This window comes from Hoplias malabaricus, chromosome X2, assembly GCF_029633855.1.
Source record: "Hoplias malabaricus isolate fHopMal1 chromosome X2, fHopMal1.hap1, whole genome shotgun sequence".
Taxonomy (NCBI): Eukaryota; Metazoa; Chordata; class Actinopteri; order Characiformes; family Erythrinidae; genus Hoplias; species Hoplias malabaricus.
This window is the reverse complement of record NC_089819.1, coordinates 51,505,654-51,519,665: the sequence shown is the minus strand read 5'-3', so window position 1 is coordinate 51,519,665 and position 14,012 is coordinate 51,505,654. Positions and strand designations below refer to the sequence as shown.

Here is a 14,012-nt window from a genome sequence, read left to right as displayed (position 1 = left end):
AGAGGGAAATGTGGTTGAGAAAATCTGCAGAGAAATAGGCGAACTAATGTCGAAAATGGGCAACGAGTGTCGATACAAGGTTCTTCTCCCCAAGGTAACGTTCTACAGATACCAAACTTAAGTATTTTATAAAGTTTCTATGTATTTGCTGAGTTTACATTATCGAAGTGAAAACATAGACCATAAAATGTGCCAAATGTCTCAAATTCTTGCAAAGGCCTCATTTGTTTGTTGTTGTTTTTTTTACACTGTGTGATGTAATTCATCAATTTCTAAGACAATTAAAATATGCATCTAATAGGGGAAAAAATAAAATGAGTAAGTTTGAAGATTTAAATAAAGAGGATGTGAATATATGAATATGTACCAAAATAACACGTCTAGTTTATTTACCAAAAAAGGAAAGATTCTGTGGTCAGGTTTTGGATGCTGGTGGTTAGTCATGTGGTATCATGGCCTGGGTCAGTAGCTGTGGATGCTGACCTTGTAGTAGTTGAGCTGCCATATAGACCTCAGCCTGTGAGGGAAGAACTGATGACTCGGCGCTCTGATCCTGAGCAGATGTTAGGCAGATGAGGAGCCAGACTCTCTCCTGCTATCTGTGTGTCTTTGGTATCCCTCTGACGAGAGACTTGGCTGGGGCCTGTTTGATGAGTCACTATTGTCAACATTGTTTCTTCGACTGCTACTCAGACCAGTGTTTACTTAAGATGTTCTGCAACTTCTTTATATGCTTGCTTCAGTCGTGTTCCTTTTTCACATTTTTTGGCTTTACACTGGATCTTTAAAAGCCAATCCACAACCGCAGCTAATATGGCCCTGAATATTCGTATATTCATTCATTGGGTAGGTATTCAGTTTTTAATTCTGAGATTCAGGTGTTTGTATTTATGGATAAATGTGGCTATTGATAAAGACAACGCTTCACTCCACCTATATGAATTCAGGCTCTACAGTGGTTTAAAAAAAAAGAACGCTCTGCTTCCCCAGCACTTCACCCGTATTCAGCCTCGTAAATATAAATCTCCTGAATGAAGCCTAAAAGAGCCTGACACCCTACAACAACCTTAGGAAGCGTGACAAAGTTACATTTCATTTTGTCAGCTTTATACCTAGAATTAGACCAGACCACATCCACAAAACTCTGGTTAACTTGTGTACTCTGTACCCTTAGCCAAACTGTGTATGTGCGAGATAGCAGGAGCAGCTCTGGATTTTAAAGCAGGCATCAGATGCAGATTTTCTGAACGACAAACACAATACACACACACAGAGAATATTCACCAAATTCCAAAGCCCTTAAAATGGTATTCAGCAGCCGTCCTTCACGCTGTGTGAACGTTTCATGATGAATAGACCAATAGAAATGCTCAAAAATGTACTTTTTTTTTCCAAAATTGACTTCATTTTAAAGTTAGGGTTTTCTATCTCGTATGAACTTGATGCCTGTCTTTTTTGTGCTCAACCATCAGCTTTTATTAATCTATTTTCTCCATGATTTTTCCAATGAGCTGTGAATAAAGCAATATTTATTATTCCATGATTCATTCTATATATGCACTAATGTTATTGCACATTCATCTTGAATCTTAAACTTGGTCTGAAGACAAATTTGAAATTTACAGCAAGAATTTTCCTTGACTAAAGCACGCAGACAGCTCTCCTTATGGAACGGTGTACCTGTCACCTCCCCCGGACAACAGCTGGAGAAGGTGAGTCCTACCTGTATTACATCATTTTACTACACAAATACAGAATAAATGCCTTCAGTTCAACAGCCATCATTGGATGAATCAAGACGTTGTTTAAAGTGTCACATGGGCATTCAACTGGACATTAGCATGTTTTGCATATGCAGGGTATATCCTAACCAGAGCCAAAATCAAAGGCGTAATGCGTTGTGAGGGAAGCAGTTGGGTGGTTGTTGCTTTTTGCCTGAGGAAGACCTACATCAACAAGGATGCATTTGGCAAATTAGATTTAGTAAATGGTGTTTTACTAGCATGCATTGTGTTATGCATAGCATAGCACTAGCCGTCGTAGTTTTAGCAGGATTAGGGTCCAAAAACAAACACTAACAAGTCTGTCCTGCACAAACAGCACTCTCCCCTCTGGGTCCAGTCTCACTAAAACATAATCAGTGGATGATTTTTCCTCTTGTGTTTACCCGGGAGTGAATTACAGCCTGTAATAAAAGGCTTAATGCAGCTCCTCCTCTGTATAGTCATGTTTTGAATGTTGGCTTGGCTGCTGGCCAGTGTGGCTTCTTCCCAAGAGCAGTTCCACTGCGAACTGCTCAACGCTCCCTGTTGACTCTACTCAACTTGTAAAGCTGAATGAGTCCACGCCCTCTGTCACTGTTTACACCTGAAAACAGGTTGGCCACTGTAGCTTTAGCCTGACCTTCTGTTCCCTCAGTACTAGAGTACTGCTGTGATGGCCATATGCTGAAATACGAGTGACTGCTTTCACTACGACTTGCTCTAGGATGCATGCTCTAATTAAAATAGCTCTGTGATCGTTTATTAAAGATTTTTTACCTTTTATGTATTATAAGTTAAAGCAAGAACTGTAACTGCAGAATTTCTAATCTGCCTCTCACAGTTTCACTGAGGGCTTTTACTGGCTTTTGAGATGCTAGCAAAAAGCAATCTGAGCTATGTTAAATGTATTTTTTTTTCTTCAGACATCAACTGAATACATAATCTTGGGCAAACTTAAAGCCTGTCATTACACATGCAGTGAGCACTTCATTTCATGTGGTCTTACATCAAAGGATGTGCGCAGAGTTACGTGATAAATTATGTAACACAAGATTCAGTGGGAATTGCATCAACTATGGCCCGATCTCCACACTTTATTTGGATTTTTTTAAATTCTATATATATTTATATAAATCTTTCTCTCTCTTGCGCATACATACTTTTTGTAAGATGCAGTAAAAAGAGAATCTGTGATTTGTTTTAAAACCTTTTTAACTGTAAAATGCGAAGTTTTTCATGGACCAGACCGACCAGCTTTATTGTATTTTGTACATAAATTCTTGGCACCATTTTTGAAGAGATTTGCTATTGTTTTCTCTTTGTGTAATTGTCCATATCTGCATCAGGAAATGCAACATGAAACTGTTAAGTGACAACATTTTTTTTTAAAATGCTCTCAAGGCATATGGCTATATTTATCACAGTAGCTTGACGGTTTCTTATGCAGTGCGGACATGGACTGAGATGTCTGAAATTGCCTGAATCGTTTCACAATATTACGTTTGGTAAATGGTGAAAAAACCTAAATTATTTATAAAATGTTCTTTTTGAACTGTTTGAGAATCCTCTCACGAAGGTTGACACAAAGTGGTGAGCCACAACACCCCATTGTTGTAAATACTTAGCCTTTGTTCATTAGCTTGTATGTTCACCTGCTTGTAATGAAATTGTTGGAATTTGAATATGCTATAAAACGTGTACTCTTATTTTGTCCCCTTGCAATTGTATTTTGGAATGTGTTTGTAGGCATCAAATTTAGAGCTGTATTTACAAAAATACAATTAATTTGGGCAGTGAAATCTTGTTTTTATAGCATTTCACATACAATCACAATGTATTACATTATAAATGTTTGTGATTTTTGTTAAAACAATGTGCTTTCAGTTATGTTCCCTTAGTATTTAGTGTCTTCAGATGTGTAGCATCTTATTACAGTTGTTTTTCATGAACTCCTGGCGACGTCCCAGTACTAACCAAAGCTTTCCGCTCTAATCTAACCACCCCTTTCTCTTTTCTCAAGGGTGAATATAGCTATTCCTCCAGTGTGTGCTCCCCCAGTGCGAACAGCACTAACTAATTCTGCCAGATCTACACTCCGCCAAGCTTTTGCCTTCTGCTCCCCTCTTACAACAGATTGGGTTCTCACTGTGTTCTAGTGGTTTGCTTTCCTTTCTGTACAGGACCTTTGGGAGTGGGACCAGTGTTGGGACGGCTCTGTGCCCGCTCTGGGCTTTTCACTGTCTGTTTGAACAAATATTGTGATGTGTTTTGGTGCTGTTTGGTTTTCATGCTTTGTTCTTTTGAACGGATTGTGCCTTTTTAAATTTTTTTTAGTGTTTTTAGGATTAGGTCCCCTCTGATATATCAGTAGGCTGAAAATATTATCAATGTGTGCCAATGCTTTTGTTGCTCGGATTTTGTCTGAAATTCTGATGCCATTTCTGGTTTAATCTCAGAGTTCGAAGATTATTTCCTCTGCAAAAACCACAGGGTAAAACTAGATTAAAATGATTTCAAGCATGTGTCATTTTAACATTCTTTTTATCAGCCGTGCTTGAAAGGTCTGCTATCAGTCTTGCTAAAACTCATCTCAGATGTCACTGGATTTATTGGTGCTCGTTTACAAGCAGTGCAAAAGAGTTAAAGGGAATGGCTGTGTCCTGGGAAAGTTTTCTGAGGGCATTGTAGTTATAGACAATGCACTTTGAAGAGTTTTGTGGCTTTAGTGGGTTTTATTTTTTTTTTCCCCTGCGAAGAGCTGTGTGTTTGCAGTCTAGGGTTAAGAATGCTTTAGTTTGATCTGTGATTCTGTGCATTTGCCAGCACTTGAATTCATATTTCAGCAAGGGAAATTGTGGTTAGCTGGAAGCTAAAGGTTAAGCAATTCATTTTGGATAGCTGTGTTAAATTCAATGGTTTGGGGTTTGCCCGAAGGTTAGCCAAGTTTTATGAGCTGTTCTCAGAGTTAACAGTTAGTCTCAGCGTTCTCACATTTAATTTTACATTTAATTTTTGATGTCTGAGGGATTAGTAGGTTTCAGAAATCTTGAAAAAAATTTGGTTTTCTTTTGGAGGAAGTAACAGTGGGCAGAGAGGTTAATTGTAGTCAGTCCTGGGCTGGTAGTGGTAATGGTTTCCTTTGGGACAGCAGTGGGATTTTGGGTTAATGTTGTGCTGCAGGGGCAGCAGTGGGCTGACGGTTTTAAAATGACTTTAAGGCTGGCACTAGTTTAGCTGCAGATGCTATGCTAAGGCATGTGTTTGGGCAGTGGAGGTGGAGAATCCTGTTAGATTGCGAGGCAGATGCTAATGCACTGCCTCTGGGGAAAGAGGAGCAGGAAATGTTTACAACACTCTCTACATCTGTAATGCATTACTTCAGGACATACTGGAGGCAATCCACACTATCCTTTAACCCTCTCCGTGCTGCACAGCATTTACACTGCTCTAAGCACTCATTTGTTACTGCCATCCTCACCGTATCTTCAAGTGTGGGTGGCCCTTCTGCTGTACGGTTATGCTCCCTTGATTTAGAGAGCTCTTCATCTCTCTTCAGAAATCAGTGTTTGATTTGCTGTGTCATCTTTATATGTCAGTATCAGGCATCCAAAACATGAATATTTGGCGTGGTTGGCGCTGCATTAAAACATTACTTATTTTAATGTATAGATCAATTGTCAATTGATCAATACATATATTTTAATGTATAGATCAAAAAATGTCAACCAAAATTGAACCTACTGTTTTCTCCTTATCCAAAGCAATTAATTGGCCTAATTGGCTAAGCAAGTCTCTGACTATAAAACACTGCTATTATGTTGGAAGAGTGAAGGTTAGCGTGTACTCGGCATGCCACCACTTCTTTTTGAACTGCCACTAATGGAGTTTTACTACTCATTGTGCTTGGAGCAGAACGCAAACTGCCAGTGGTGAAAGGGAGGAGAGGAGGGACAGAATTATACAATTATTTGATTTTAAAAATGATTTACTATTTTTTTTAAGTAATAAGTATTATGATCAAATTTGGGGTAAGAATATTAGATTGATATCAACTCCTTGACCAAATATTATTCTTTAACTTGTTTTGGGAAACACAGGTTTAATGTCATTTGCTATTATTGATGGCCCCATTGGAGTTTAATCTAATAAGAATATTTGTGTGTAATGGCCATTTTAGCTGAAACCCCTTGCCTTCGCTGAGATCTAAAGAGAGGACAGTTTTAGGTTAGAGTGGAGGCTTTGTTGTCCCAGGAGAGCAGCATTCCCTCTGGAATCTAGGTATGGGAGGGATAGTGGCTTAGTTCTGAAGTCTGCGCAGGGTCTGTGTGACGTCCCTGTGGAGCCCAGCTGTAATGGGTCATTTCTGGGGTCAGTGCAGCTCTCATAGTCCCACGCTCCCCCCCCCATCCTTTCTCGTTAGCCCCTGCTCGTCTTGGGCTGCCCTCTCCTGGGAGGGCACCCTCAAAGTAATTCTGTCCCACAGACATGAAGTGTGCCGGGTCCAACAGTAACATACACAGATTGAGCGATTTGTCCACTGCTTTGGTGGCCACGATTTGAAGCCAGACACGGTGCATCTGCTTTTTAGATCAGTTTAAATGGAACAAAGCTATCAGGGTTGGACTTGTGTGACACTGAAAACCCACAAGTGGCCCTCAAAGGTTTATATAAAGTTTTCTCTCTAGTGGTGAGGTTGGATTGTGATGTGGTTTGGACAGTTATCACTCTATGTATCTGTGATATTTGTTTTTTTTTTTGTTATCCTCTAGTCCTGCATGTCTGACTTTAATCTCTGCATCTATTTTGAGAGTGCCATCTTTAATTTACACTCCCAGATATCTCTACTGAGATGCGAGATGAAACTGGCCGCTTGGCCTCAATGCTCCATATGGCATCTACAGTTAAGCCGTAATACAGTTCAGTGGGTGGGGGTAAAAAGGCTTTAAGTAGTAATGTGAAATAAAGCTGATGTCCAGTATGTGACAGAGATGAGGCCCAGCCGGTGTGTGTGTGTGGGTGGAGTGGGGGTTCATGTTTTGTCTAGTTACAATATCGTATATCGCCAGAAGAGCAATGTGCTTTTTTTTTTTGTGGACACATTGGTAATGGCTGTTAAATTCAGTTATTTTTCCCTTTGTTGTTGTTGGAATATGTGGAGACTTCTTAGTGGAAATATTCAAGAGCAGAATCAGTGTTTTCTATACCTGCATACATAGCCTACACCTGAATGCATAGTACCCTTATTAAAGAGGGGCTTTCAAACTTTTTCAAGAGACTCTGTCTTGGGTTTGTTGACAGTCTGCTTGAATCAACCCATTAGAAGATGTGGATGTTGCAGCACTTTGTTTGTTCAGTAATTTGTTCCCAGTTGTGGTGGTCCCTGTGGTAAATGGGAAAGGTGTGCCCCGGTTCATCCTAACATTAGGGACTGGGCTCTGTTTCACAGAGTTGTGTTTTTGTGCCCCTGCAGGCCCACTGAGGATACTGTTAATCACAGTGTGACACATTAGACTTCCACCCTTCCTTCATCTTTCTCTGTCTTCTTGCTCATCTCCTCTACTAACCTGAAGCCAGGTGAACTCCAGGCCCTGTGTGTGTATGACAGCGAGTAACACTTGACTGTTTCCATTTCCAAAGGGAGCAGCAGCCCTGGACTGAAGAGAAACGGCCCGGGTTTAGATTATTATCACAACTCAACAGGTGACCTTTGATCCTCAAATTTCTGCTGAACTCCTGTCACAGATCAGCTGCTCTGGATTTCTGACTTTCATTGTATTTCCTGCGCTTTCTTTCTTTAAATTGACTCTATCATTGTGCCTTTCCTTCAGACCTGCTCTACATTGATTTATTTTTTACTTGTTTACAAGTCTTTCCTTACTAGGTGATTCCTAACATTTCACTAATCATGGCCTTTTTTAGTTTTTTTTTTGTTTGTTTGTTTTTATATATTTGACTCTCTGAAATATGAAATAAAAGAAAGCCTGCAATCAGTGTTAGGGATTCTCTGGTAATCTGCAGAGAATCTGTAAACTGTGACTGAACTTGAGTCACTGGAATACAAGGCATGAACTTTATTGTATGATTGTTATTTATTATTTTTTCTTATCATCTCTTAATTTTAAATCAGGGCGGCATGGTGGCACAGCAGGTAGTGTCGCAGTCACACAGCCCCAGGGGCCTGGAGGTTGTGGGTTCGATTCCCGCTCTGGGTGACTGTCTGTGAGGAGTGTAGTGTGTTCATCCTGTGTCTGCATGGGTTTCCTCCCACAGTCCAAAAACACGTTGGTAGGTGGATTGGCGACTCAAAAAGTGTCCGTAGGTGTGAGTGAATGTGTGTGTGTTGCCCTGTGAAGGACTGGCGCCCCCTCCAGCGTGTATTCCCACCTTGCTCCCAATGATTCCAGGTAGGCTCTGGACCCACCGCAACCCTGAACTGGATAAGGGTTACAGATAATGAATGAATTAATACATTTTAAATCAATTATAACTCAGATGCGTTTGTTTTATATTTAAAACATTTTATTAAAGCAGAGATATGCAGATTAAAAACTATTGTTTTAAATGGCTACACTGCTCTTCATTTCATTCCTAATGAGATATAATCATACAGAAGAGTTCATGGTTTTATTCTGATGAGAGATTTGAGTCCTGTTTAAGTATTTGTCTCCAAAAGCAGCGTGGCTTTGTACTCATACAAACGCGCTTTGAGTTTGTTGCTGTAGTATTCAGTCTGTCATGATGCACAGCACGCTGTTAGAGACAAATGCTCCTTCGTCCACATTTTTATGTGCAGATAAGTATTGGAACTCTGTCCTGAGTGTGTGCTTGGCAATGCTGGGCAGAAAACACAGAAGCTTCCCTTCAGAGAGAGGGAAAGATTACACATGTAAGAGAGCAGTGAGTGAAAGGGTCGGGGATGTCTGACTTACCTGCTTGTGTGCACCCCACTGTGCTCAGGCTTTTTTTTTCTTAGCCTCAGATGGCTGCTCTGAATGGAATTGAATCAGTACGCCAGGTACCACTGCCCTCTTTCCATCTTCGCACCACAGACACACACACACACACACACACACAGAGACTAAGACAGTCTCAAATTCTCCTTATTTCCTAACAGAACCAACTCAGACTCTGCTCTTCATACAAGTGCGATGAACCCTAACCCACAGGATCCGTTCAGCATGAACCAGCAGATGGGTAGAGGACCCCCTCAGCGCAACGGTGAGCTCCAATATATTCACCACCTTTTAATGGCCAGTAAGGGTGTTGCAGTACACATGTGAATTACAAATCAAATTTAAAAAGCTAGTTTATTATTAGACATCTGAGTGGTAACATTTTCAACAATGTTACCATAACATTTACCTCCATAATAATTTCTGAACAATATTTTTTCCCCCTTCTTCACCTGTGATTGTGGGGAATTGCAGTTTTGTCTGGTTTGTTTAAGTTCAGTAGCTCTGAGTCTTTTATAAGGTGTAAAGTTGATGTTTTAAAATATGATTTCAGTCTTAAATTTAAATGACATAATAATCACAAACAATAAAAGCCTTAATAGCCCCACAGCCTACTGGATACATCACACCAGCCACTGTGTGGGTGGGATGGAGCCCTCTCTGTGAGGGTGGGGAGTTCTGCTCCTGTGTCAGTATTGGTAAACCCTTGCCATTATTATTACAAACGCCAGAGAGAAGGAGAGGGCTGCTTAAGTTGCAAACTACAGCTGTGTTTGTGTTCTCCACTGGGCTGTCATTGACTGCTGTAGGGCTGCAGATTACACGGTGCTAAAGTCTTCAGTTCGTGTGAAAGAGATCGTGGTTGTTTGGGTGTTTATTTAGTAAGCGCCAAGTCACTGATTAACAGACAACATGGTCTGTAGTTCATGTGCCATAAAGATGATATCCCCTTTGTCAGCTGTTCATGCAGAATGTATACCACTGCCTCTCTACTAGTGTCTGTCTTATCCTTATATATTATTTTTATGTTTTAGCAGTGGGTTTTCAGTCAGTCTCTGGGGGCTGTTTGCCCTGCACTGACAGATATAATTTAATCACATCTCAAGCCCTGTTTGCTTGTTTGATGGGGTTATGAACTAAATTTGGGAACCTATGTGTTAAATTGTAAAGTATCGATTATAATATTGACTGAGGTTTCTACAGCACGTCGCATTGCCTTATATTTTTCTAAACTGCTTCCATAATCATCTCCTAGAAAGTTCAGGCACTTCTGCAAATTACCCAAGAACACCTGAATTATGAGATGTAAATTAAAGGCTAAGCACCAGCGATATGAAAGTGTCAAACAAATAAATACAGTGGAATTTGAGTTCCTAACTTGTGTTTATTGATAGTCAGAAAACATGTTATTTCTTACTAATTCAAGGAATAAGGTTTAAAAGACCGTTGGTCCCCCCCTGTGACGTAGATGGTGGACAACAACTCTAGAAGCTGCACTTAATTTAATGCTAAATGACAAAAAGGTGTGTTGTTTTTGGCTGCAATCATTCAATGTACAGTGGGACATCTGTGCACAAATGGCCCAAAGATCCCAAAATGGACTAAATTTGTCCACTTTAAACGGGCACTTTGGAAAGGACCATCCGCTCACTCCGTTATCTGTAGCTCATTTCACTGGCGCTTTTCCAACAATATGGGCATGTAAGGACACCAACGAAAGGTGTTCAAGAGCCTCTGTAACATGGAGGTAAACAGGGTAAGTACACTTACTTCGCCTATTTTAGTTGGTGTTAGTTAGCGTTAGCTTGACTTGCTAAACTCGGTGGCTACGTAGCTGCATTACGGAGGTTTATAGTGTCGGATGAATAGTTCGACTTCGATCACATTTACAAGAATAGCGGTACCTCTAAATGTGAGTTTAGCTTGTTGCTAGGCTATTGTCATGAATAATGTTGGTTATTTAGCTAGGTAGATACTGTCATAAGTCAGTCATAACGGTGTTTTACCGCGGCGTTGTTCAGCTGTTGTCCACCAGTGACGTCACGGTAGCGTTCAAGAATTTTTGTAGCAAGCTCGGGTTTTTTCGTCAATTTAATAAAATTGTCATTTTTAAAGCAAATTAAGCTGCTATTTTCATTTTAATTCATACTTAATGGACCTCCATGAATATTTCACATTATTTTAGTTACTGACATATATTAAGTGGTGCTTAGCCTTTAAATGTCTAAATACATTCAATTGTAGATGAGAGCAGCTCAGTTAGATTGCACTTGAACCTTCTTTGTACATCCTCTCTCATGCTAGTGTAACAGACATTTCACACAGCCCCACTTGGCCTTTGAGTGAATGTACAAGTTGTAAATCTAGAAAGTTCTACCATAGTTCTGTTTCTCTGTGTCACCACTCTGTTTCTTTTTGGATAAGAATAAAGGACTGGATGCACAAGCTAAAGATATATTTGTTTTTCTGTGCCATGGGTTACAGTTACTTTGAAGAAAGTGATGGAATAAACGGTCCATTACCTCAGTTACAGTTCCTCTTATTGATGTGCTGCATACATTAAAAATGAACCTGAGCTAATTCAGAGGTTTGTCTGAAACATCTTGCTGATTAAAACAAACCTTCTTAATTTTGTTCTGATCAAGGCTAGTCAACTTTGTGTCTTTAGTCTGCCTGAATTGAATCCCTTGATTTTACAAGCCTATAATCAGCATCCGTTGAATATTATTTGCTTAAAAGTGCAGGGCTTTGCTTCCAGGTTACAATAACTGGGGCAGATTCCACTATTTTACAGGTATATGTTACTTGGGCTGGTCACTAGCAGTAGTCCCAACACCTAAAGTACACGGGTAATGAAAAAAGAGGTCTGTACCTGCTGAACTCACACACAAACTCTCTTGTTCTCTCACTCACTATGTGGCTGTAGCACCGGAGCTGTAGTTTATCAGATCTGTGTTGGGGCGGGCAGGATTACATCGCTGTTTTCCTGATGGATTATTCCTCTCTTTGTTTAGTCAACAAGTTTAAGCAGGATGTTGTGTGGTATCCAGGGCAGGTATGAGTCCGCAGCAGATGAGGCACTATGTCTGTATGTAGGGGCACTTGTCTTTTGTAGAGATGTGCTTGCCGATAAGATAAAGTTACAGTTTTGGAGATGATAGGCAGCTGGGATTAAATCTGATTTTGGCAGGCACACTCCGAATCTTACAGAGCTGACACACACTGATGCACCATGTTGGTTGAGGTGGAAATGACTGGATAGAACAAACGGAAGACAGTGTTGTGAAATCACATGCATCTGTTTGATAAAAACACCTGCCTTTGCAGGTTTAAAGTGTTATTGTGAAGCAGTGGGAAACCAGTAGCAACAGAATTATAGGATTCTATTTCTGTAGGCTCCTCTACAGCAAAATATTAATTATTTGGTTGTTACAGTATAACACTTTTATAGCAGTTGTCATACTATTTACCCCTAATTAGTATTTACTTTTGTGACTCAGGTTGTATTTTGTTCTTACATAATCCTTTGATCCAAGAATTATTTTGGTTTTTGCTGCTAGGCAGAACAAGCCTAGCACTTTGCAGCTGTTAACTTAGGGCAAAGACAAGGGTCATATAAATACCCCTTTTTTCATTCATTAAAGCTGCAAAGACTTCTCTGTTCATCGTTAGTCAAATCTATCTCCACATACATGAACGCCATTGGCCTGCAGTTCAAAATCCTTGCTCCAGAAGTTCATGTGATTGATTTAGTTTTTGTGATGTAAAAAGCTCTGTCTAAATCCACCTGTTTGAATGCTGCGTTCTTAAACCTGAAATAATCTGCCATGGCTCTGACCGCTTCTTTTGCTTATGATATATCTAACGGGCATGTTAAGGTCAAAAGGTTTATTTTTAATTGAGGGGGTCTAACAAATTGTGTCAAACAAATAAATACAGTGGAATTTGAGTTCCTAACTTGTGTTTATTGATAGTCAGAAAACATGTTATTTCTTACTAATTGAAGGAATAAGGTTTAAAAGACCGTTGCCCCCCCCAACGGTGTTGGGAAACTCTAATAGGCGTCTTGCCTGTGACGTAGATGGTGGACAACAACTCTAGAAGCTGCACTTAATTTAATGCAAAATGACGAAAAGGTGTGTTGTTTTTGGCTGCAATCATTCAATGTACAGTGGGACATCTGTGAACAAATGGCCCAAAGATCCCAAAATATCCAGAAAATGGACTAAATTTGTCAACTTTAAACGGGCACTTTGTAAAGGACCATCCGCTCACTCCGTTATCTGTAGCTCATTTCACTGGCGCTTTTCCAACAATATGGGCATGTAAGGACACCAACGAAAGGTGTTCAAGAGCCTCTGTAACATGGAGGTAAACAGGGTAAGGACACTCACTTCGCCTGTTTTAGTTGGTGTTAGTTAACGTTAGCTTGACTCGCTAAACTCGGTGTCTCAGATTATACTCGGCTACGTAGCTGCATTACGGAGGTTTATAGTGTCGGATGAATTCGAGTTCGACTTCGATCACATTTACAAGAATAACGGTACCTCTACATTTGAGTTTAGCTTATTGCTAGGCTATTGTCATGAATAATGTTGGTTATTTAGCTAGATACTGTCATAACAGTCAGTCATAACGGTGTTTTACCGCGGCGTTGTTCAGCTGTTGTCCACCAGTGACGTCACGGTTGCATTGAAGAATTTCCGTAGCGAGCTCGGGTTTTTCCGTCAATTTAATAAAATTGTCAGTTTTAAAGCAAATTAAGCTGCTATTTTCATTTTAATTCATACTTATATCTGTCAGTAACTAAAATAATGTGAAATATTCATGGAGGTCCATTAAGTGGTGCTTAGCCTTTAAGCAGAGTATTTTCCACCCTGGTGCTTGGTTTTCTGTTTTACTTGCGACAGTGTTGTAGGAAAAACTGTTTGATTGTCCCAGTGAGGGGGGGGGGGGAAATGAGGTGCTGCCGGGCATTTGTTCACCCTCATTGTGAGTCTCTGCTGGGTGTCTGAGCCCAGTTTCCCGCTGGAGCTGTAGAGCAGGGAGTCCTGGCTTCAGGCCAGAGCTGAGCCCACACTCGTCCAGCATTGCCCAGTGCACCCAGGGGACAGAGAAAAGAGGCCTGTTCTCTAAAGGATCCCTCTTCTCATGAAACAATGACTGGCCTTTGATTCTTAAAGATCTTTTACTCTTCATTTAAAGCAGCTTCATTTATGGTTGTACTGTAGAGATGGAGCATTGTGTCTCCTTCTCCAAGTCCAGCCTACAGTGTAAGACTGTAGTTTGTGTCGGA

At 40.3% G+C, this 14,012-nt stretch overlaps 1 protein-coding gene across 2 annotated transcripts in view; it reads left to right on the top strand.

The window, feature by feature from the left end:
* The window catches only part of LOC136676485 (CREB-regulated transcription coactivator 3-like), a 38,474-nt gene that overhangs the window by 12,138 nt on the left and 12,324 nt on the right, over positions 1–14,012 (top strand). Inside the window, exons 4-6 of one of the 2 annotated variants that reach the window (XM_066653552.1) lie at positions 1,651–1,712; positions 7,401–7,463; positions 8,878–8,981. In XM_066653552.1, the coding sequence (XP_066509649.1) occupies positions 1,651–1,712; positions 7,401–7,463; positions 8,878–8,981 (229 nt within the window). The remainder of the gene's footprint in view (positions 1–1,650; positions 1,713–7,400; positions 7,464–8,877; positions 8,982–14,012) is intronic. The other variant, XM_066653553.1, reaches the window with a different exon arrangement.